Genomic DNA, 25214 nt, shown 5'->3' with positions numbered 1-25214 from the left:
TTTATCTCCAGTGAGATGATTTACCATAAAGAAAGCCACCAAAAGTTGTAAGCAGTCTGGATTCATGTTTATTGAAGCCAGTAATTAGAGACATCTTCTCTTCCAGCACTAGAAAGCAAGGTTCCACATGACTGCATAACTGCATCCGGCTAGAGCCACACCCCTGGACTAAGGCTGGTGGGGGAATAATCTGCAGTCCTAATTTTAAGTTAAAAACACCAATAAACTTAGTATAGAGATGACAGTGAACTTTCACTTACAGCATCAACATTGTTAAGGTCATGATGTACAGAGCAGTCACTTTCAACTTTGTTAAACTAATAAAAAATAACAACGTCTTCAGTTTAAATAATGATTTTAAAATGCCAATCCAAAAAAAAAAAAGTGCAAACAAAATTAAATAATTCTAGCAGCATACCCGTTGCATTTTTAGGAAAGACCAATTCATGGCCCTTATGGCCACGTCTTCAAGGTTGGGCTTATTTCTTTGATTTTTCCATTTTAAAGACAAACAGCAGATGTAACCACTATAATATATATAAATAGTCATAAAATTGTCTTAACAGTCTACCATACAAGTGTATTCTGCAAATAAAACGAGTTTTACTTTAAAAAGTAAAGGCTGTTTACTGTTCGGCCTTTGGTTCCACTGCTTGAAAACCCCGAAATAACAAAATATCTCCCCACCTCCCCCACAAAAGAACCCTGCAGCTCCCCAAAGTTGGTAGACTTTGGCAACCACTGAGCACATGAAATTACACGCACCAGTGTCTTCTGTTACTAGGAGCATCCACTTGTCATGAGAAACTAAAAGTGATCTCCAAGAAACCTTCCCTCACAAGACAGGTGTCTTAGCATTTCATCATTTTATATTGACACAAAAGTGCTTTTCAGTTTAAATGACAAAAAAATTTTTTTTAAAGTAAAATTTTGCATTACAATTTGAAATCACACTGTATCCCCTGTAGGCATGTGCCTTCCAATAATTCTTTCTTATTTCTGAGGTCACTCATTTTGCCCCCACCCCCACCCCAGCTGCTGTGGAGAGAGGGGTTAAGTGACTCCATCATCAGTGTGGCCACAGCTGTTGGGCATCTATTGGTCACTACACCACAGCTATCCTTATACAGTCAGTTTACTGTCATTATCTGGACAATCTAGTAATTGGAAGCCACAATACATTTAAAAACAAAAACTGAATTTAAAAAGGGGTGAAAAAGTGTATTTTTAACAATAAAACTGGCACAAGGAACGTGTTTCTGTTTGTCGGAAAGGCAACTAAATACTCAGCTTTCTCCTTAACAGTGTTCAGACCTTTACAAAAAAGCAATTCAAGACAGTCTTAGAGTCTTGTCTTGTTATATAACACAGGATATTAAGTTATGCCCAGTACTATGTTAGTGGTCAGTCAAATGTATGTATGTGGTATGTAAAAGTAATGACATTAGGGAAGTTATGCTCAGACACAGTACAACAAACATTCATATAAAAAAAAGTAAACTCCACATAAGTGAACTGTGGTTTTTTCCCCTTGGTTTGACAACAAATGTTTTATACATTATATTAATGGTAGTGTTTGCATTCAAATGTTCTATCACGTATAAAATTAAAAGTGCCATTTCAAATCCACAGAAATCATTTCCAGAATGGTGGTATGACATGACGATGTGTATGAAATTTGCCCTAAATGGAAACACTGAAACACTTATTTCCATAAGAAAAAAAAAACACACAAACAAACGCTACACTTTATGAAAAACACAAACAAGAGAAATGTATCATTTCCATTTTCAATATAAAACATTCACACTTATTTGTCCATCTGATAGCAATGATCAGACCAGAGAGCTAGGACAAGACCCTTTTGCATCAATGGAACTCCGTGAAGGTTTCCACAGACCGTAAGGCAGGGATTGGTGCAAGCCAATTCAGAGTGCAATTACATTACAAACCTCCCTCAAACTTTCTGTAGCACATTGCATTATGGTAAAATGAGAGGTTGGTTACCCATTCTCTATTAGTAGGCCAGCCTGTGGTAGTATAAAAAAATTTATTTTAATTTAAAAAACAAAGCAGGAGCTATTTAGAAAACAATTCAAAGTAAACTAATTTTGTAACTGCTGACTTTAAACACACCCCACAGTGACTGTCTGCCCTGATGCAAACCCGTGGAGCCCAGCACGTCCCACGAGACATGGCCTGGGCCACACACGTGACTGTGAGGCAGCCGCCATCTTCCCCACCCGTGTCAACTCCACCTGACTCAGGCACCCCCACACTCTACACATCTGTCATAAGTTAAAGATGCATTCAGAACATGTCTAATTCCCATTTTTCTTATTGTTTAGTCTGGAAATGTTTTTGATTTTAAGCCTTAAAAATGATTATTCGACTTTCTACCGACCACACAGTATTTACTCACACTGCTCATCTCTGCCTTCCGCATCTCCTTCAACATTCGGCTTCCCCACCATCACTTCTCTCATTCCTCCTTTCAGTCTTTCTCTTTCCTGGACTTTCTGCTACTTAATCTGCTTCCCAAGAACAAGTGAATTTGCTAACACGCAACTGGTCAGACTAACCACCCTCTGATCAATGATTTCCTGGTCTCATTTGCTCCACCCTGAAAGAAAGCAGGTCTTCTTCCTCTCATCTACCTTCCCTTCCACAAGAAGCCCAGCTGCACTTGCTTCCCACGGGAGAGCCGCATGCCTGAGAGTCCAAGGGTTATCCTTAACAAAGGGGTCTGACACGTAACCTTCCTAAATGTGCATTTCATACTCGGACGAGTCAATGAAGTATTTTTTAAGTTCATCTCCCCTGCCCCAAAAAACTGATAGCATGTGCCATATCAGAAAAATCCTTGTCTTAGCAGATCAATATACATAGTTATTTGGTCATTTTACATATGCACTTTTTAAGGAGGATCAGGCTTCATTTTCTGTTGAAGAGTTTGTTACCATGGAGTCTGGTTTTCGAGTCATTCTATCCAGTTCTTCCTGAACATTTGTCAACACAGTCTTTTGTCCTTTAAAAAAAAAAAAGTCAGCAGTGACGGGGGAAATTATTTTCCTAAAAGGAACATTTAAAATTACACAGACTTCTGTAATCATTTGTGGCGATACCAACCTCAGTAAGAATAAAAGCAAGTCTTTTGTCAGTGCAATGATTATAAGGAGATCCCCTAATTCATCCCTTCTCAATTCCAAACATCACAGGTCTGTGTTCCCGTGGATACACAACTGCCCCCTGCCTAGGGATGCCTTTGTGCCAAATGTAAGGGCCTTTCTGAAAACACTCTTACCACCCAACTCCAACCCCATGCACTGTCATCACCTCCTTCTTAGAGGCGGTATGTAAGTTTCTGGTATACCAAAAACTACGTTCTGTGCCTCAGAACAGGTGTTTAGGTTTTGTTTTTAATTACAACACTCGAACTCACATGGGTAGTCCGGAAACACCATGTTTCAGTAAGAATATAAGACTAAAGCCAGACATTTCAATACTGCACAAAGTCATTCCTCATATTCTTTTGTTATCAAATGCTAACTGAGGCCTGGAAATGACCCTTATCTCCTATTAGGGGATACCAGCCTGCAGCCTGGGATACCAGACCCAACTGAGATTAAGAACTGAGGAGTCCCTGAAGGTCTGGCTGACCTAAGCATGGAGTGATCTCCTGTGGACCTCCTCTCATCTGAAAACACCAATTAGGGAAAATACTGTATTAACATTTCTTATGGTCAATGGAAAAGTAAAAGCAAAAACCCTTATGGTCTCAAGCTTCCTGGCAAAATGGGTAATTCCCAAGGAACTTGGCTTTTCTGTTTCAGAGGCCTCAAAGTCATAGACTTGCCCTACTGCCCACAAGGAAGGATAGGAGGGTGGGCTGCCAAGAGAGGAGTATGTGTGACAAGTGGGGAGCTTCATGGAGGAGGAAAGGACGACCCTCCAGTGAGACAGGGAGGGTCACAGGCTCCAGCTCATGGCAAGACTAGGCACAGTGAACAAAAATCTTTGTAAAGCATCACAGAATACTAAATATCATAAATAAAATATCAATGTTACACTCTTGACCATGACCTCCCATGAATAGCTCTGACATCACAGTCACATGTACAGTTTAGAATGTACCTCAATTCACCCAACAGTCAGTTCCTGAGAACCCAATGTACATAAATTCTACCTTAAATGTGCCAAGGAAACCTGCATGCTAATAAGGTAATCCTACTATAAAGTGTCCTGCTCGGTATAAGGTGGGAAGGAGCTTACTTGCTTGGCTGCTCAGAACACGGAGGATCTGCACGTCAGGTGAAGGCAGACGCTCCTGTCCACTCGTGCCCCCCACCCCCACCTCCAGTGCTGGTCAACCACAAGGATCAGAGGTCTCCAAGGGCCCTTCGGTACCTGACTTCTTGGCTGTGCTCTGCACACCACTAGCACCAGGACTGCCAGGAGAACCTGTTTTTTTACTCAGCAGGCTGTTGAAGAAGCTGGCCAACACACCTTCACTTGCGGCATTATCTATAGAAACATTAAGAAAAATAGCATCACACCACTGGACGACTCAACACCACCACAAAACTAGTTTTCAGCTTGGAATTATCCATTTGTGGCTATCATCTTCCCCACACACTAAGCACGTTCAATCACTATGACTCCTTATATACGGCCACTGCCAAGACTAAGTACATGTTAGCATGATTAATTAAGTGCAAACCTGTTTACATTTTCTATCTGTTTAGGGACATAATATAACTCATGCTCCACGTCATCTCCCCATCTACAAGGCAGTGTTTTTCAAAGTTTTATAAGCTCTTTTTAAAAAGATTTTATTTATTTATTTGACAGAGAGAGAAATCACAAGTAGGCAGAGAGGCAGCCAGAGAGAAAGAGGGAGAAGCAGGCTCCCTGCTGAGCAGAGTCCCGATGCAGGACTCGATCCCATGACCCTGAGATCACGACCTAAACTGAAGACAGAGGCTTAACCCACTGAGCCACCCAGGCACCCCAAAAAAGTCTTTTTTTTTTTTTTTTTAAGATTTTGCTTATTTATTTGATAGGCAGAGATCACAAGCAGGCAGAGAGGCAGGCAGAGAGAGAGAAGAGGAAGCAGGCTCCCTGCTGAGCAGAGAGCCCGATGCTGGGCTCGATCCCAGGACCCTGGGATCATGACCCGAGCCAAAGGCAGAGGCTTTAACCCACTGAGCCACCCAGGTGCCTTATGTTATATGTTGTATTTCTTATGTTGTATTTCTCTCTGAAGGAACCTGCATGGCCTAACTGGGGTCTTAGATGCAAAGGTCACTGATTCCAACAAAGGGACAGGCCTTGGTCTCTGTCAACCGTGAGCCCCCTCCCTTTGAGCAAGAAAAAGAGGAAACCAGCCCCTTCTTGGGAGAAGCGAACAGCCCAGCTGCCATGAGTCTCCACCTTTGAAACCTAGCCACGGAGGCCCTTCAGGGCTCAGGCCTAAGACTAAGCACTCTCCAGAGACAGGATACATACTTTTGATGTTTGGGTCCGGCTTCTTTACTGATGTGCCTGGGGAGGCGCTAGGCACACTGGCTGGCCCTCCCCGGCCCTGAGTTCTTGGGGAGCCAGAGGGTCCTCTTGCAGGGGATTCCTAAGTCCAAAACCAGCCCAAGTTACACAGAGGCATAAAAATAACAGGAAATACATATTCCAAAAATGAAGACATTCTCTGCAGGATATTTTTCAGTCTAAGGAGACAGGTGGCAGGACTGGGAGTTTGTTCCAGTTCAGTCTCTTTCTAGACTTTGGTTTCTCCTTAGAGAAGAGATATCAAGATCAAGATAATAAAGCCTGCTCACTCTATTTCCCTGAGCTATATTCCTTCATCAGACATTTCCTGAGTCCTTATTATGTTCCTGGCCCTGGGCCTTCAGAGAAACCAAATTCCCAAGAAAATACAAAAACCCACACAAATATAGGCTCTTAGAAATAATGGCATGAAGCTTGAAGACACCTACAACACTGGGCCTTGACCCTGTTTAGTTTAAGGTACTCACAGAGGCTCTCGTAGGCGTGGCTGGCTGCTTGGCGAGGAGTGACTGCAAAGAGAGGGACATATTGGCCATTAACCAAGGCCTGCAGAGTGCACTGAAAAAACACTTCCAGTCCACTCTGCAGAAACACTTACTTCCCAGTGTTCCACTAGAGGGCGCCATGAACAACAACCAAGCCATAGATTTAATATTATGCATGCAGAAAGTTTAAATTCTGCAATTTGGTATATATTGAAAAAAATAATCCAAGTAACCAGTTCTGGAGCTAAGGAAGCAAGGAGAGCACAGAAGGCAGGACCGGTCGGCAAACGAGCCATCAACACTCCAGCCCGCTGAGCTGCCTGCACCATCAGGCAGACCCCGTGACACCGCTAAGAGAAAGGTCTAACGATTCTGCTAGTAAAACAGAAAGGTCAAACTGGGTTTCCATCCCCAATTTTCAGCTTGGGGAAGTTACTCTCCTCACCTAAAAAATGGATATGTCAGCTCTCCTGCCTTCATGCACAGGGCTGTGTGGAGCTATGTAAAATAATGGAAGTGAGGTCAAGGCACTTGGTAAACTGTCAATACAGGAGGTATTATGTCAGGAAACCTAGTTTCCAGAGAGAAAGGTTACTTAAAATGATACTAAACTTCACACTGCTGAGAATCTGCAAGCAGGCAGGGGATCACCTGAGGCAAACAGTCTAACCCCTACTCTGTACCAATGCTAGAAATGGGAGAGAACAAGGAGACCTGGTTAAAAGCCCATTAATGCTGCAAGCTCTTTGTGATGGCCTCAGCCTCACCCCAGGGGGCTGGCATTTCACGCATGAAAAGGTCTCTGCTCTGGCCTCACAGGTTCTTCTTACCTGTTGTTTCATTAGGAACACCTGCTCATCCTCCGCTGCCAACTCTTTGTCATGGACCAGCTGTGAAGTGAAGTGACATACTCATTTGTGGTCACAGGGCAAGAACACCCAAACTACTATCAAAATTCTCAATGAAAGAAGAATCCTGGGCTCGGGTCTCAACACGGGACACTCCTGGGGAGAGTCCCTGCTGCAAATGCACCATTATGTTTTTCCTAGTCTGGAACCAACTCAGTTCCAAGACCAGCCTTGGCATGTGGCCAACTGACATATTTAAGTCTGGCAGGTTCTAAACACATCCCAGATCGGGGCCTGGCCCTAACCCTAACCCTAACCCTGCAGGTCAGAGAAGCACAAGGATCTCCTAACAGTTATCCAGAGGCAGTGGTGGACTGTTAGGACTTAGTGGGAAACTTCAGCCCAACTCCATGTGGGCACTCCATCACTCATGCCCCACCACCTGGAGCCATTTACTTAACACCAGACTTGAGCTGACTTTTTTTTTTTTTTAAAGGCCCTTGGATTACTTTTTTCTTCCCCTGGAAGTGGTTCAATATGCAAAACATATTTTCCTTATAGGTTTCTTGTCTTACAAAACAAACAAACAAAGAAACCTCCAATAAAACATAGACCCTATAACTCAAAGTGACTGACACGGGTACCTTTCTCACAGGTGGTTTCACAATAAAATCTTCATATGCATCTTCTGGCTTCACAGTTGTGAAATTTTCATGTAAAATTGCTATTTTCTTTTCATTGTCCCAACCTGCAGGTCTAAAAGCAAGGAAATGGGGATTGATTTGCTTCTCCTGGGACTGTCTCACAGCACTTTAGACTTTAGAGCACATTCCCAGTTAGAGAGGGCTCTCAGATGAAAGCCTTTCCCACAAGATCTGGTCTGTAGTTGCTGGGGCTGGCTTGTAGCTTGTGGCAGACAAGTCAACGTTTAGTGCCAGCATAACCCACCAGCTTGATATCGCAGGACCTACTCCAGACTGAGCTCATGGGGCCCAATATCCAAGGAGCCAAAATGAGAGCTTATGGACTACACATGCTGACCCACAGGAAGTGCTCAGAGCTTTCACGTGGCTCCACCCAGAAGAGCAAGGACACAATGGGGCCTTACTCTGACAGCAGAGGATGCAGAGAACAGCATAGAGGACAGAGCTCAGGAAGAGACTGTTTGTCTCCGGCTTCAGTGCAGAGGAACTCTCTCTGAGAACTCTTCTGAAAAGTTTTCTTATGGACTGCTTCATTAATGCTACTGGTGTGGGAAGATACAGAGCAAAGGAGGGCACGAGGGCACCTACACTCACCTGGGCCCCAACGCAAAGGGACACAAGCAGTCCTTGAGGCTCCTACATGGGTGCTGCCCTGACTGATTTTGCTAAGCAGGATGGCACCCAGGTTCCATTAAGTTACGCTGCAGTAGCCTACATTCCCACCAGGCTCTCCTGCTGCAGCGTTGGTGGTATAGTGGTGAGCATAGCTGCCTTCCACCAGGCTCTCCTGAAAGAGCAACTGCAAAAAGCCCTACACAACATACTTTTGAACTCTACAAGCTGTACAAAATGGCACCTGATTGTTCTCGCAGGACTCCCTTTCCCCACATAACCCCTGCTTCACAGGTCTGTGACCAGACCGCGTTCTCAGCCAGGGTGCTCCACCCTGACTTCACCAGCTTCCAAAGAGCTAAACTACCAACAGGATCAAAGACACAAAGGGACAAGGTGTGATCAAGATGCCACCAGGACCCAGGCGGCCTTCGGAAGCTGTGAGATGCTTCGCCTCTCCACAACAGCCCCAGTCCCCAGTCCATCTTCCTGGGCTTCCTGTTCCTCAGGATCCCAAGTGATTTGGGCACTCACATACCACTCACTGAGCTTGTGTCTCTTTTGCCTGCCTGATTGCTCTGGACAACAATTCTCTAAAATCCATCTTAGGCTCTAGCTTTGCCATCCGTAAGCAGCCCGAATCAGGCTCTTCCTGAATGTCCAGGAAGCAACCCTATTCAGTCCCCACAGCTCTTGGCTTTCACATCTTCAGCCTTCTCAGAAACTGTCCCTCCTGCCCCTCCACTCCTTCTGGCCTGCTTGGCACACACACTCAGCCTTCCCCCATCACCCCCTCTGCCCTCCTTGCCACACTGCCTCCACTACCCCATTACTGCCCCACCCCTGCCCTCTAGTCCTGTGTGCAGGGACCACATCTTGTTCATTTCAGCATCCTTAGCATAGAACCTGTGCATCTAGGAAGTGTCAGTAGTTCCTGAAGAACTGTAATTTCCAAGTCAAGAGAATATTTAAGCTTAAAACACTAATCTACTAGCACAAGTCCTCTCGGAGGCCACACAGCTTCAACATTCACTCATGCATCCAAAATGCTCATCATTCTCCAGGGACAGAAAGACACAAAGTGGAGCAAACAGGTATCTAAATCTCTGCCCAAGACCATCAGCCCCAGTAGCTACTAAAATATGAAATGCCAAAAACCCAGTAAGTATTCAGTATAGCTGAAGTCCGTGCCGACTAGGTCCACCAGGGAAGATGCTTGCCATCTTCCCGGCCAATGGGCAGAGAAATCACATACTTCAATAGAAGAGATCAGGCTTCCCAAAGCCCAGTTCCCTACACTTCAACTCCCTCCTCCAGCCAGTATTCTATCAGAGCTGACAACAAGTGGCAAAAATGGCTAGCTTAAGTTTTGGCACCTTGCTCTCAATGAAGAATGAAGAAAGGCAGCACCCCTGGCCTCACTTCACTTACTTCCCTTAGAGTAGAGGCAGAATGGCAACTCATCTGGAGAGGAGCTGGGTGTATCTATCCCCTGTGAGGTCCAGCCCAAGCACTTCACCCCAAGGCAGCAGAAAGCTGGCTATGTACAACAGAGACAGAAGGAACCTCACTAGGAAGGATAAAATGCAAAGGGTAAATGTACTATAAAAAGAAGCATTTGAAACAAAAAAGGATTTGAAATAACCTATATGGAACTCACATAAAAACTGCATCCTTTTCCACAACTAAGGCAGGTGTGATAAAGTGGAAGCCATACGTTTTATGAACAATGTACTTATACAATAAGTCGAGGTTTTTCTCCTCCTTCACTGATGTGTAAATCAAGGCTGCTCCATCTAATCAATCTGCTTAAGGAAAACAAATTCCTTGCAAAAAGATAAAAGCAAACACATGCAAGCATAATCCTCAAAGTACTACTCACAGGTGAATCAGTTTTTGATCAATACATGATCACTAGAAAGCATTAAAACTTTTAAAACTAAAACAGTAATCATAACAGATGAACATGTCAAATGCATAGAGCATGTCAATGCTGGCAGACCATGCACTTCATTTAACACAGAGACTGCTACCTTTTGATCCATCAGGCTGATTCCTAAGCAGTCAAGTTAATGGCTCTGAGGTGAGCCCAGAAAAACACCCTCAGCATATCCAAGGTACACAGATTCGTTCCTAGACAGATGTGCACACGGGATCCAGTTTATCATTAAGCACATCAAAGACATGGGTACCTAACATGTAGCAGCACCCTTCACTGAGCTAGACAAGATAAAAGGCCCAGAGGAAGTGGTAGGGACCTATCCCTCCTCCCCATATTCCAGAGCACCAACTGCTATCATATTTTTACAGAAGTAAGACTCAAAAGACTGCTGACACGCTATCTCTCTCAAGGACAACACACAACAAACATATGGGAAAAACTGTGTGGCATTGAAACCAATATTGTGTTGGGTAATTTACTTTTTCTGCAAAAAAGCAAAGTTTAAAAAGATTTCCAAGATATGACAAAAGTAGTTTAGTAGTAAGACTACCCATATCAGCTTTTTTCTTACTATGAAAGCCTTATTAAATGTAGAGCATTAAAAAAAAAAGTGATGAAAGACACAAAAGTACATCTCAAATTCCAATACAGTAAAATACAAAATTAGTAAAAAGACTGTTCTGAATTCAGGAAGTACTTGAGCTTTCTGAAGATGCCCCGTCTGGACAACAGCCTGGCTTGGCACAGAGCGGGGGAGTCTGTGCTCTGATGCCCTGACACAGCATTCCAAGGATACACTGGAGGCAGAACCTCCGTAGGTGTGACTGGATGAAGTCAAAGTGCTCGTCCCTGTAATCATGCTCCTTCTCCAGGACACTCACCGCATCACACTGCAGGGATGGCAGAAAGAGAAAGGAGTCATCTTTTTGCTTCTCTCCCTGCTGAGATGGGAACAGCGTCATCTTTAAAGTTTCATAGTTCCAAAGAATAAAGCCATAGCCAAAGGTCTAAGCATTAATTAGACAAGAGTCAAAAACAACTGGGAATTTTTCTTTCACCCTGGACCACAGTTTCCAGAGCTGTAAAGTGGGGACCGAACAGTCTGATCACCTCACAGTTGTTCTAAGAATTAAACACAGTCACATCAAGAAGCAGGCCCATGGGACATGGCTGTGCACTGCACACTCCATAGGACTGTTTCACAGAATATACTGCAAATGGCACACTTTGTGATTGAGAATAAAGTACCTTTGAAACCAAAAATGTTGTGTGTGTTTTAACTCTATTTATTTATTTAAATAATCCCTACATGCAATGTGGGGCTCAAACTCACGACCTGAGATCAAGAGCCCCAGGGTCTTCCGACTGAGCGAGTGAGGTGTCCAAAAACCCAAAACAACTTTATTTCTCTCTGACTGAACTTTTCATTCCCACGTCATCATTCTATAGGGTAGAAGAAATTGAAACTTTGCATTCCCTTCCTTCTTTTTCTATTGAATGTTATGTTCCTTTCTGAAAATCATCTAAAATCAGATTTTAAAATCAGATTTTAAAATCATCTAAAATCATCTAAAAACAGATTTTATGAGACCAAAACCCTAAAGAATTCTGCTCTTATTATTATTTTTTACCATCAACTTGGGCTAGACCAACTGGTTCACAGAGCCTTAAGAAAACTGCTTTTAGTTTTAAGTTTGAATCACTCAATAAAGTTGACAGTGCTTCATGGAGAGATTAACTCAAACTATGAACAAAGTGAGTGATGTCATGTTTCCAGCAACAACACTAAATGACAATATTCTCTAGCCTGACCTATTCAATGTACCTTAATGGATCCCGAATTAGTACAATTCTCCCTTAGGAAGACATGCAAGTAAAGCTCCTTGGTTTCTTTCAGATGGTGACTGTACACTGGCCAAACCCAGCCAGATTTACAATTCCCTGGCACATACCTTTGTGCATACCACCAACACTGGGATTCCCAGGTTATGAGTCAGCATATTGTCACCAAGAGGCAAGGCAACATTTTCTTCATCAGGACCTGACGTCAAAGGTCCTCTTCTCTGTGGGGAACCTTGACAACCTTCTTCAGGCTCAACATAGTCTTGAAAATCTTTCACAACTACAGGTGAAAAATGGAAAAGAAAATCACACACAAATAAAAAACACACATACCAGTTTTAGAAAACCAAAAAAGGCAGTAATAAGCACAAAACATAGTCATGACAAACTTCCCAACTCTGCTCTACTGCGGTATTAGGGATTTGGAGGTAGTGACGCAAAATCCCAATTCTGACATATTCAGTCTGAGCACTGTAACGTCAGAGCAGCAAAGACATACCCCTGGACATCTTGAAATAATAAAAATTTAAAAATTATTCAACTCTTGAACAGGTTTTAATTTTTTTTATTTACCTACTCTTTTTTAAAAGATTTTATTTTTAAGTAATCTCTACACCCAATGTGGGGCTCAAAGTCAACCACGAGATCAAGAGTTGCACGCTCTACCAACTGTACCAGGCGGGTGCCCCTTAAATAGGTTTTAAAAATTTCTAAGGTCTTAATACTTTCTATTATGAAAAAAGCCACATTTCTTATATATCTAATATTTTTAAAAAATGAGACTCGTAAAACCATCTGAATTCCACAAGAACATGCTGTTTCCACTCAGCTGACACATGTTTGCACTAAGGAGCGAGGCAGGACTTGGCCAGCCCATCCACATCTCTTCATCACCCTCACTCTTGTGGACTCAGTCTCATCTCTCGAAGATCCTGAGTCACTGTGCAATGCTGAACAACCTGTTCCCGCCTAACACACGAAGGAGACAGCAGTATAACGTCCACTTCTTGGCACAGGCAGTCACTACTTCAGGCCAAGAGTGCAATCTCACAGGAGTGCCTTCAGGCTGAGAATGGTCCATCGCCCTGGTGAAGCTAAGTGAACACAAAGCTCAAAGACCCACAGCTTTTCATGGGTACTTCAAGACTTACATGTCAGGACAGAAAACAAGGATATGATACTTAAAGCTACTTTGAGCCAGAGCAGCAAACATGAAGCTCTATACCCTCTATACCCAACGGGACAAAAGGACCAAAATGCCTTTTAGTCTCATCCACCACATGCTCATTAAGAAAATGCAAATAAATGGGTTAAAGAGAACCTAAAGAGAGGTGCACATACTACTCTTCATCCACAGAACAGGTTCCAAACATTTTTTTAAATATATTTTTAAAAATTTTATTTATTTATTTGACAGACAAAGATCACAAGTAGGCAGAGAGGCAGGCAGAGAGAGAGAGAAGGAAGCAGGCTCCCTGCCAAGCAGAGAGCTCGACGCAGGGCTCGATCCCAGGACCCTGGGACCATGACCTGAGCTGAAGGCAGAGGCTTTAACCCACTCAGCCACCCAGGCACCCCTTTCAAACATTTTTTTAAGGGAGGCAGAGGCAAAGGAAGACAGAGAGGGAAAGAAGCTTTTAAGATTTTATTTGTCAGAGAGAGAGAGCACACATGCATATAAGCAGAAGGAGCAGTGCAGGCAAAGGGAAAAGCAGGCTCCCTGCTGAGCAAGGAGCCTGATGTGGGACTCAAACCCAGGAACCGCAGGGATCATCCCTTCCCTGAGCCGAAGGCAAACACTTAGCCAACTGAGTCACTCAGGTGTCCCACAATTTCTCTTCATTAAGCTCATTCATATAATTTCATTGTCAATATAAACAGTCAAGAGATCTTTACTATATTTAGAAAAAAAGATAATTGAAGGGTTTTCTGATGAACTTAGCATGGCTATTGAAGGATTTTGAAGAAATCAAAGGTTCTCAAATTTTCTCCCTGAAAGCATTTTTTTTAAAAAAGATTGAATTTGGGCGCCTGGGTGGCTCAGTGGGTTAAGCCTCTGCCTTCAGCTCAGATCGTGATCTCAGGGTCCTGGGATCGAGTCCCGAATCGGGCTCTCTGTTCGGCAGGGAGCTTGCTTCCTCTCTCTCTCTCTCTGCCTGCCTCTCTGCCTACTTGTGATCTCTCTCCATCAAATAAATAAATAAAATCAAAAATCAAAATAAACAAATAGATAAAAAAATCAAAATAAACAAATAAATAAAAAGATTGTATTTATTTATTTGACAGACAGAGATCACAAGCAGGCGGAACAGCAGGCAGGGGAGGGAGGTGGGGGGAAGCAGGCTCTCCGCCGAGCAGAGAGCCCAATGTGGGGCTTGATTCCAGGACCCTGGGATCACGACCTGAGCCAAAGGAAGAGGCTTTAACCCACTGAGCCACCCAGGTGCCCCCCCTGGGTGGGGCATTTTGTGAAGATTTTAACAAATCTTCAAATCAATAGAAAATAAAATGCCTTAAGTCTGGGTAATACCTATGATTGCCCAACATCACATAAGGCACTCAACCAGGAATTCCAAGAGAGTGAGCATGGCAGAGCCTAGAGCAAGTTACAGGTCAGCTAAGTGGCTATGGGAAGTGAGGCAGGGCTAGGGCAGCTCCAATGGTGAGCCCCAGGAAACTCCATCACCCAGCGCCTTGCATGAACTGCTGTATTCTACATATGCCAGGATGTAAAAATAGTTGGGAAGCCTGGGGTTAGACTGACTTAACTACGGCTATCCAGCAACTGTAGGAAACACACGTGTTTTTAATAACTCAGCATTCTAGAAAGTAAGTTGGAAGGCAATGTAAGTGTCCAAAACATAGAGGTTGGTGAAAAGGAGGATAAAAACACAATGACCATGTAATTCAGGTAATAAAATGTGCATTTCCCTTAGGGTGCACACATGCCACAGTATTAACAATTTCTCTCCAATGGTGGGATGGCCAATATTTCACAGTCCACCTGGGGGTCCCCCTTTAGCATCTCATGGGAGTGGGAAGGGGAAGGAGATCAGAGTGCTCTACCCTAGCTGCTGCCTCTCTCTCTCTCTCATCTTTTCCCTCCTATCTCCTTGATCACCCACTGGTTCCACAATCCTGAAAACATCCCACAGAGAGCACCTTATCTTTTTTCTCTATTTGATAAGCAAGGGAAGCCCCAGACATAAAGCAGGAAAGACTAACCTACACAAGCACCACCTTCTAGCAGCTCTGGGGTTGCTCTGCCCTCCCCCTCACCGCCAGTCAAACAGATGCCATAGACTCAGAGCTGCTGGGGAACCAAACCTGAAAGAGTGGCCCACCATGGAGCAGGATTCCAAACTCAGCAGACTGGAGACTGGTGTTGGATTGGAACTAGGCTGGGTGCAGCCCTTTACTCGTTCAATACAAAACCTAGAGTCCAACTGATCTGCAAAGCAGGAGTCTGATGAGCAAGAAAATGGCTGACTGCTTTATGAAAACGTAACCTAAAGCCAGCACTAACAAAGACACTCCTTCAACATGCAGCACAAAGGCATGACTACCATCCAAACATCTCAGAAGAAGGGCGGTGAAAACAACAGAGGCCTTCAGAAGGATAAGCAGAGTCAGGAGGCATGGACGTGGTTCCAGTAATCGCTAGTTGCCAGCCTGTGTCCTCTCTTCCCTTCTTCCTTATAACCAAACCCAACCTTGATACACAGAACATATGGCCATTCAGAACTACATTTTCCAGCCTCCTTAGGAAGACAATAGACACGCACCCTCCAGCCCCTTTTTCCTCTTCCTCCATGTGCTGTCTGGAACACGGATGTGAAGGCTACAGCTCTAGTTGTCCAGAGGAAAAGAACCACACCCTAGAGATGACAAAGCAATAAGCAGAAGGAGCCAGCATCTCTGACCTGCCTTCCCAGAGCTGCTTTCCAGGCCTCAACTGCTTACCTCTGGATTTCATTTATAGGACAGAGAAATCGACTTGTCTTGTTTAAACCCCTGTTATTCTGGGTTTTATGTCACAAGCAGCTGAAACTAATCCTAAGTGACAGACATCAATGACTAAGCACAAAATAAATTTAATAGTTCATGGGACTACAAGCTCCCAGGAGCAGGCATCTTGTCTGCTGTGTGCATCTCTGATGCCTAGGACAGACCCAGCACAAGACAGACACTTTTCCTATCTGGAAAAGAACAATATGCTTGGCTTGATTTTATTTGTTTGTTTCAAAAGTATTCACAAGGTTATAACACTAAGAAAACAGACTCAGAGACTGAAATCTTCAGGGTACTAACCCATTAATCTGGGTAAGACGCTAAATGGGCAGTGAAAGACAAAGAGCTCTTCAGCCTCAGAACTATTCTAAGAAGTTGTCTTTAAGGTCTCTATTCCAGGGGAAAAAGAGTCATTATCTAGAAAGGTCAGTGGTTGAAGACAGATGAGCTGAGCTGCATAACAACCACTGTAGAACACATGCGGGTGACCTAGGAAACACACATGCACACAGCAAACTGAAGATTTAGATGTTAAACTCCCATTTTAGCTAACGTGGGACAAGAACAAGAGGAATTTATGATAGGAAGACACACAGCCAGAGAGCTGATTTAGAAAACACATCAAAATTTCTGAACCCTTCCGCCAGTAAGTGTGAAGATCCTGTGTGCCATGCCCTAGAAGCCCTTATTAATTCACTAAAGGGAATGATGTCATCCTGTGGCAAAGAGCCAGGCTGAGCCCAGCCTGCCCTGGCCAAGACTGCTGCTGCTGCACACAGCCACAGCCCCAGCCCCTGCCCCTCCCATTTCCCTGGCAAGTGGACAGAAGCTGATGTAAGTGCACAGAAGCAAGGGAAAGGAAAAATAAGCTTCTGAATCACAGTAAGAAAAAACAAAACAAAACAAACTTCATTTAATTTGAAAGTTCCCTGTTGTCAAAAGGACTTGGGTGTCTTAGTCTCAAAACAGCCTTTCATTTTAATGACAAAAAGATGACCTCCCTATTTCTAACTAAAATCATACTTGCTGAATCTCAAAATGAACTAAGGTAGAAGCTGAAAGATTTGTCTTTTGTAGGGCTTCCTTTAAGCCTGACAATAAGAGTGTCCATGGGGCCTCAATGGAATCCCAGGGCAATGGACTCAAGCTGCAGATCCCACGTTAAGTCTCCACACCCACTGATGCTAACTCAGCAGCCAGAGTAACAGAGAAATGAAAAGACCCACAGAACTGACTCAAATTTGAGAGGCGAGGAAAGAACCCTTATTTTAAAAGAGAACCAATGAAGAACAAGGAATATGGATTTCTTCTACTTTCTTCAACTGTGATGCTTGAGAATAAGACTGCTTTAAATACTTTTTGACTACTGAATTTACAAGAGCAATTCTGAAATAATGGCGCAAACAAAACCACATACTCCGTAACGGAAGCTTTGTAACCTCTTGACACTGAAAAGGAAGGTGGCTTGAACCATCCATAGACACTAGTGAATTTTCCAATTACGAAAATCCTATTGTACTTACACTTCCGTTCCAGTTCCCTCATTTCTTCTGGTGGAATTTTCATTTTATCAATGTGCTCACGTAAAACACTAGCCCATTTCTGTAGAGATTCCATCATGGTCCAAGGCCTAGACATGTCTGCGACAAAAATGACCAAGGTCTCCGGCAAGGATTCAGCAGAAACTGCAAACTTCAGCAAGCCTTTGTGGTATAGGTCTCCATCCAGAATCCACACATTGCAGCGTGTGTGATCTGAAAAAAGTAGTAAAGTTAAGTTACTACCTGACAAAACCCATCAGCACAGCTGAAAAAAAGCCACATCAAGAACCTGAGGAGCGCCTGGGTGGCTCAGTCACAGTTAAGCATCTGCCCCCGGCTGAGGTCATGATCTTGGGGCCCTGGGATTGAGCCCTGCATCAGTGCATCACGCTCCCAGCTTAGTGGGGTCTGCTTTTTTCTCTCCCTCTACCCTCCCCCTGCTCCACTGCTTGTGTGTGCTGTCAAATAAATAAATAAAATCTTGAAAAAGACAAAAAAAGAAAACTTGAAGGTGACAGCCACAGAATTCCAGACAAAACCAAAAAGAAATCCTAATTGGAAAAGAGCCCAAGTGCTCAGTGAGCAGTAACCCTTGGTCAAGAGGCCTAGTGAACTATCTACACTTTAAAAAATTTTTAACTACCATAATATGTTATATCCACATGTAAAGAGATTCCAGCAGTGTCTGAGGAATAAAGAGTGAAGGGCATTTTAGCTCTCAATAAGAATCAAAAGATACATATAAAAGCTAAAATGTTCACTGGTCAACTGCACCATAGTCTACGTAATCCATTCTCAGCTATCAGCAATCTATGGCGCAGTAAGCTGTGCCGAACAGCCTGCGGTTAAACAAGCTCTTCTTGTCATGCACACTAAGCAGGGAGTTCACGTACTACAAAGCGTGCCAAAGAGACAGATCTTCGTGTTTAAATGCCAAAATAAAATTATTACATATAAAAGTTGAGGTATGAATTATTAGATGCCTGGTGATATTAAGGAATTAGTTATTTTTGGTATAATAAGAATATGGCTATGTTTTTAAAAATCCTTATCTTTAAGGGGCACCTGGGTGGCTCAGTCCGTTAAGCATCTGCCTTTGGCTCAGGTCATGATCCCAAGGTCCCTGCTTGTGCTCTCACATTCTCTCTCTCTCTCAAATGAATAAAAAAATCTTTAAAAAAAGTCCCTATTTTTAACATACATATGGAAGTATTTGTAAACGAAATGATACAATGTCTGAAATTTGCTTCAACATAATCCAGTGTGGAGTGAAAGGAGAAGTTAGAGTATAGTTGAAATAAAATTGCTACAGAACTGTTTAAGGTAACTGTTCAAGGCAAATAACACATACACTGGGTTTCATGATCCTAAGTCTACATTGTACCTATTTTTAAAGGTTTTTCCATAATAAAAAGTTAAACATACATACAAATGTACAACTACTGACATTTCACAAAGCGCATGATTCCAAAATTATACCTGGATGATCAAACGACAGAAGATAAGTCTCCATAAAGATAACCTATTTTAAAAAGCTTTTAGTTATCATTTTTGAGAAATATTTTTTCAGAAAAGTGCCTTGAGTGAGAACTCCTACAACCAGTATCATTTCACTAATTTCTTTCCCAACAAACTCCAAAATACACTCTAAAAACCCATGTTCTGTTAGCTATCCTTTTTTGTGTAACTGATTCATTAAAACAAATGCTGTTAAAAATGTTATATTCATGACCATTTCAGCAGTATAAGCTATCTACAACTAACTAAACTTTCAAAATTCTAATACATTTTAGACAGTGGTTTTGGTTTGGGTTCTGTGGATGTCTTCAAAGATACTGCTCTGTACCTGAAGTGCACTGATTTTAATGCCTACCCCTCACCAGGCATGGTTCCTTTCTTCAGCTTCTCTTCCCACTGCCCACTACACATACTCACTCACTTACATGGAGATCATACACACCACATGTGATGTTAAATGGATGCCCAGAACCCTGGAGGCAGTGGCTCTCTGACACATCATGTCCCACCACAAACCAGGGATAAGCCAGAGACCATTTTCTCTACCTGTGTGATTGTCTGCAAAATGTATTATTTATAACCCACTCACATCAAACAATAAAAAAGACTATTTCTGAAAGATGTATAACTAACCACTGGTAAGGGCAACTCCTCCAATCAAAAAAAAGACCTGCAAGTAGGTGGCTGAAAAATGCCAGAGACCAGTAAATTTTTAAGGCAACCTTAAAGAATCTGAAATAACGGGTTCTTCAACTCAAAGGCAAGTGAATATTGGTTAATATGATGCTTTCGTATGGTATGTATTTATGTCATCTTGATACAAGCAGATTCACAGAATAACTACACCAGGCTTTGAACTTCCAAAATGGCACGAGAGCTACCACTGTGTCTCAAGTAGTTGGCGACACCTAATATATGCCACCTCTCATTCCAACAACCTACAAAACAGTACTATTACCCAATTCTACAAACGAAGAAACGGAGGTGTGGAGGGCTTAGGTCAGTCACAACTAGTGATTATGGAAGCAGGACTCTGAGTCAGTTCTGGTGGCTCCAAAACCCAAGCCCTTTCCACAATAACCATGCGGCCCAACAAAAACAGGATGCAAGACTCAGACAATATGAAGCCCTCCAAGCTTGGCTCAGTGGCCCCTCAGTCCCAGACTTACCCACACTGATGCTGGTGGGCCCAGCTGGGCACCCGAATGCCTGTCATCCTTACACAAGAGCCCTCAGCACCAGGCCTACCTTCTACCTTTCTTTCACAACTTTCAGGCAATGCTCAGCATGGCAAAGGAAGCTAGGAGAGGAGGAGCAGGAACCAAGTCTCTGGGGTTCTAACATGACCACTTAGTTAACTTTAATACAATGCAGGTCTCGAAGGTTTAATAAGAGAGCCTTATCCATGACCTCTATCAAATGACTCTCGGAGATCAAGAATTATCCTGGTCCATCTTCTTCATTTTAGCAATAAGGAAATGGGGAACCAGAGGTGGTGGGATTTGCTCCCTTATATAATCACCCTTATACTGTGATCCTTACTGATTAAATGGGTAAAGGCAAATATAAAGTAATCTAACACACGTATTTCAACTCTAGGTGAAATAACCTTCTTACAAATGAAAAGACCTAGATACCAATGATTATTTGTTTTAGAGCCAGTCATAAAGCCTAAAAGTTTACAAAAGAGGCATTACTGAGTAGTGGTAACCAAAAACAATTACTCCAATCCAACTCATCATGATACTTAAAAGAAAGAATTTTTATTTTATTTTATTTATTTATTTGATAAAGAAATCACAAGTAGGCAGAGACGTAGGCAGAGGGGGGGGAAGCAGGCTCCCTGCTGAGCAGAAAGCCCGATGTGGGGCTCGATCCCAGGACCCTGAGATCATGACCCGGGCCGAAGGCAGAGGCTTAACTCACTGAGCCACCCAGGTGCCCCAAGAAAAAATTTTTAAATAACAGCTAATCTTTATAAGAGTGGTTATCATTTACTTTTAATATTCTCAACTACCCTGTAGGTAGAGACTATTACTATCCATTATCCTTATCTAGAGATAGGCGTTAAGAGAGAACATCATCTCCAAGCCTCCTATTTCCTCCACTGAAACAAACACAGGAAATCAGCATTTCTACACTGCCACAAAAAGACTCAGAAAAATGCTACTGTGAATATCTATTAAGCTGTTATTCTCTGAATCATACTGATTTCAGATTCTCCAGTAGGACGTGGCAAAGTAAGTGTGCCCAAATCAGTCTGCCAAGCATTTCTCTCATAGAAAGGTGCAAAGCATTTATGCTTTTATTTTTTCCACAGCTTTTAAGAATATCTTTTTTACTACCTTTATGTGCATTTGAAACTTTACCTTCAACATCTCCTTTTAATTGGGGGTTACCCAGAGCAATATTTAACGGTCCCAATTCCTCATTTTTATTAACATACTCTAAAAAGGAAAAGTGGGTAGGGGTGCCTGGCCATCTCAGTCGGAAGAGCATGCGACTCTTAATCTTGGGGCTGTGAATTTGAGCCCCACGATGGTGGCAGAGACTACTTAAAGAAATAAACTTTAAAAAAAAGTGGATAAAGTCCCACAAAGACATATGTTTCATCTGTTCCCCTGTGACTAACTCTCTTAGAACTAAACAGAAAACTGAGAATGCCTAAACACATTACAGGAGCCACAACCATGGAGTCTGAGACATGCATAAGCCCCTTAACACAGATCAACGTTTCACTTACCATCTCGGTCCTCATCATGGACACTGAGGTAGAGATACTCTAGGCCTCTTCCTTTTTTGCCATGCTCAGCTCCTTGAAGTTTAGTCATGAGGGTTGTTTTCCCAGAGCCATCTTCACCTACAAATAATATACATAAGAAGGCAAAGTGTGCCATTTATTCTAGGCAAGGATGGGAAGTCTTGACACTTACACAAGTGACAACTGAGAATTTCACGCAAAGCCTGCTGCCGAGGTCTCACCTGCATTCATCATAAACAGAGCAGGCTTTGCTTTAAGAGTGGTTGAGGAGGATGGTGATAAAGGTGGCAAATCCTAAGATCTAAAATGACATTCTACTGCAGTCATCCTTATTTCACAGTCATTCCTTTATTACATGGAATAAGGCAGGGCCACAGGCCCTATCTACAATGTATAAGACATGCAGTGCTCGCTCTGGCAGCATACATACAATTTATAAGACATGCATTTGGAGAAGTGAAAGTAAAGGTGGAGTCAGTTTCTCACAAAATAAATTTTACTATAAGAAAAGCAAGAAATCTTCAAAATATAATTAACCTTAAAGCCCAGGAACTTTGAACTAGAAAAAAAGTCTGATCCTGCCTCATCATCATGAAGAATAGAAGCTATTATTCACTTTTGATTTTAGTACCTCTCTTTCATAAGCCATCCTGAAGACTAGGAAACTGATGAAAATAATTACAGACCTGAGCAGAACTCTTAGGCACAGTCTCAGTAATTATCAAGCACCTTCTCATTCCCCTCCCACCAACTAACAACCACCCCCACCCCTGAAAAAGAAACCTTAAACATTAAAACAAACCACCACCCAGAAACATTACTAAGCACCCCTGGGATTTAATAATATGGAATTACAGGACATGAGAATGGAGAGGCATTCCACAGATCAAAGGCCTCCTCTCCATCCCCCATGCCACTACCCCATTCAGACACTCCACAATCCATCTGGGCCATGGTGAACACTTGACAGCCTGACTTCAATACCTGCTCATTTTTGCCACCAGCAACTCTGCTCCCAGAATTCCCTTTCTAAAGCACAGATCTGGTGACCTTGATGCCCCACTTAATGAAGATCTCTGAAGGTCCTCTATTACCTTCTGTAGTGACCATCACCTAAAAACCATAAACTTCTCTCAAACACACTGAGAAAGCCACCCTAACAGTGATCGCCAGGAGGATGAGGATGGAGGGGGGAAAAAAAGACCCTTGAGATTCAGGGGCCTCCAGTAAAAAGCATCAACCCTTCAGTCTTCCATATCTGCCCCAATTTACTTCATCCATCACCTTCCACAAGGAGCTTCTGGCAGCTTTCAACCCCCCACACCCTCCTGTCACCTCTGTGTTTCTGCAAACACTAACCCTCTGTGCCCCTGCATATTGACATCCTTCAAAACACCTGACCCCAAAACATCAATGTGATGCTCCCGCAATAATCTTGCCATGCCAATATGGTGTAGCACAATTACCAACACGTTAGTCTCTCATTAACCTGAGGTTCTCGTGCAAAGTCTGAAGGATGTCTGTGCTGTCTCCGTGCCCAGCCTACAAGAACCACTCAATCAATGGGTTCTCTGGATGAATGAACCTGACCAAACCCCCTCACTTGTAGAAGGAACGGAGACCAGACACACTAACGGACATGACCCAGGTAACCCAGTAGTAAGGGCTGGAATAATGGAGCGAAGTCCCTAGTAAGGACTCCAAGACCTACTGTCGTTTGCAGTCTCCCCAACTGTCCACTACTCGTGAAGATGAAGAAGTGGCCCCGGTGTCATCTCTAGCCCTGACCCCAAGTCACCTCGTTCCCCCACCCCCTTCCCCTAACCTTCTCATATTCTCTCCCCCGTCCCTACACCAGCAATTTGGTGAACTTCGAGGCTATGAAGGCAGGAAATCAGAAGCATTTAAAGCAAGGCTGATGTTGCGGCAAGTGGCTAAGGAATGTGCCGACAACTCCATGCCAGCATCACTCGACGCTCCAAAAGAGATATCCCAACCTCAGGCAGGTGGATTTGGCCACGCTCCGGCTGTCCAGCCAGGATCTCCAGCCTCCCGGGCGAGGCAGGCCGCGCGGGCAGACGGGAGGTGAGATAGAGGCTAGGACCTGTGAGAGGGGCGCCCATCTCGCCCACCCCAGCTTCCCGGGCAACGCCCCGCCTCCGGCGCTCACCGAAGACCAGGATGTTCTTGCCGGACGGCAGCTTGGACCTAGCGCGGGTGGACACCTCGCTCAGGATCGAGGACCTGTGGGGACAACAGCGGAGCGGTCAGCCCCGGGGCTAGAATGGACCCGACTGGACCTACTCTGCCCGCGACGGCCCGTCAGACTGTCCGACGGTCCAGCCCAGTCCGGCCGGCTCCCCGCCCGGCCGCGCCCTCCCCGGCCCAGCCGGCTCAGCTCGGCCGCCTCGCGGTCTTACCATAGGCTCTGGCCCTCTTCCTCCTCACTGGTTAGGTCGCCGGCGGCCGCCACCGCGGGCCCGTTCGGGCCCAGCAGCAGCTTCTTCTCCACCCCCACCGGCGCCATCTTGCCAACTGCAGCCACAAAGAGGGCCCTCCCCCGGGCCCGCCGAGGACCCGCGAGGACCCTGGCTGGGCCGCCCGCCGCCCGCCGCCCCCCGCGCCACACCTCACGCCACCCGCCCTGCAGGGTCCACGCCGCCCGCCGCGCCCCGCCGGGCCCACGATGTCCGCAAGCTCCCACAGGACTGTGAGACCGCCGCGGTGGGGGAAGGTGGGCGGCGGTCAGGCGGCCGCCGGGACAGCCATGCGCAGAGAGGCGACGGCGGCTGCAGGGGAGCCGCCCGGACGGAGGGAGCGAGGGCGGCCTCTGCTGGCCAAGGGGTGCAGCGGCACCCAGCCTGATGTCCTGGCCTAGCGGGGCTCTCAAGGTGCGCCGCTGGGGGGTCAGGAAGCCAAGTGGCCGGACGCGAAAAGTTCAGGCTTTGGAGGTGAGACCAATGCACGACAGGGCCATTTATCTGGCGCTTACCTGTGCCACAGTCACACATTATCTCACTGAATCGTATCTAACCCTTTCACAGAGGAGGAACCTGAAGCTTGGAAAACTTAAGAAACCTGCCCAAGTACCGCAATGCCTGAAGACAGCATCCCAATACTTCAATCTTACGCACTGAGGTTAAACTATTATATCATGAACTTTGCCCAGTTCTCACCCAGCTCCGCATTGAAAGATCGACCTTAAACTGTAAGGACCTATTTTATATTTTTATATTTTAGCAAGAGGCTTTCATTGAGGTTAAACAAAAACTTTGTTGTTTAACCCTTAAACTGTCCCTGCTCTCCTTCCCCCAGGGGATTCACTTAAAAACAAGTCCCGGAAACCAGCTCCAGGTAACAAAGCCCAGATACAAAGGTGGGTCAG

At 44.2% G+C, this 25214-nt stretch overlaps 1 protein-coding gene across 1 annotated transcript; it reads right to left on the bottom strand.

Annotated features, from left to right (window-relative positions):
• Nucleotides 1-45: 45 nt before the first annotated feature.
• On the bottom strand, nucleotides 46-24391 carry DYNC1LI2 (dynein cytoplasmic 1 light intermediate chain 2). Its single transcript, XM_080828253.1, has 13 exons — nucleotides 24250-24391; nucleotides 24000-24073; nucleotides 21812-21928; nucleotides 17533-17763; nucleotides 12109-12278; nucleotides 10953-11046; nucleotides 9875-10010; nucleotides 7543-7654; nucleotides 6881-6940; nucleotides 6033-6074; nucleotides 5509-5626; nucleotides 4408-4524; nucleotides 46-3028 (listed from the first exon to the last, which is right to left on the bottom strand). The coding sequence occupies exons 1-13, from the start codon at nucleotides 24354-24356 to the stop codon at nucleotides 2928-2930; spliced, it is 1479 nt and encodes a 492-aa protein (XP_080684379.1). The 5' UTR covers nucleotides 24357-24391; the 3' UTR covers nucleotides 46-2927.
• Nucleotides 24392-25214: the final 823 nt, after the last annotated feature.

The sequence above is a fragment of the Martes martes genome (genome assembly GCF_963455335.1).
Source record: "Martes martes genome assembly, chromosome: 17".
Taxonomy (NCBI): Eukaryota; Metazoa; Chordata; class Mammalia; order Carnivora; family Mustelidae; genus Martes; species Martes martes.
The sequence above is the reverse complement of the archived record's forward strand: the minus strand, read 5'-3'. Positions and strand labels throughout refer to the sequence as shown.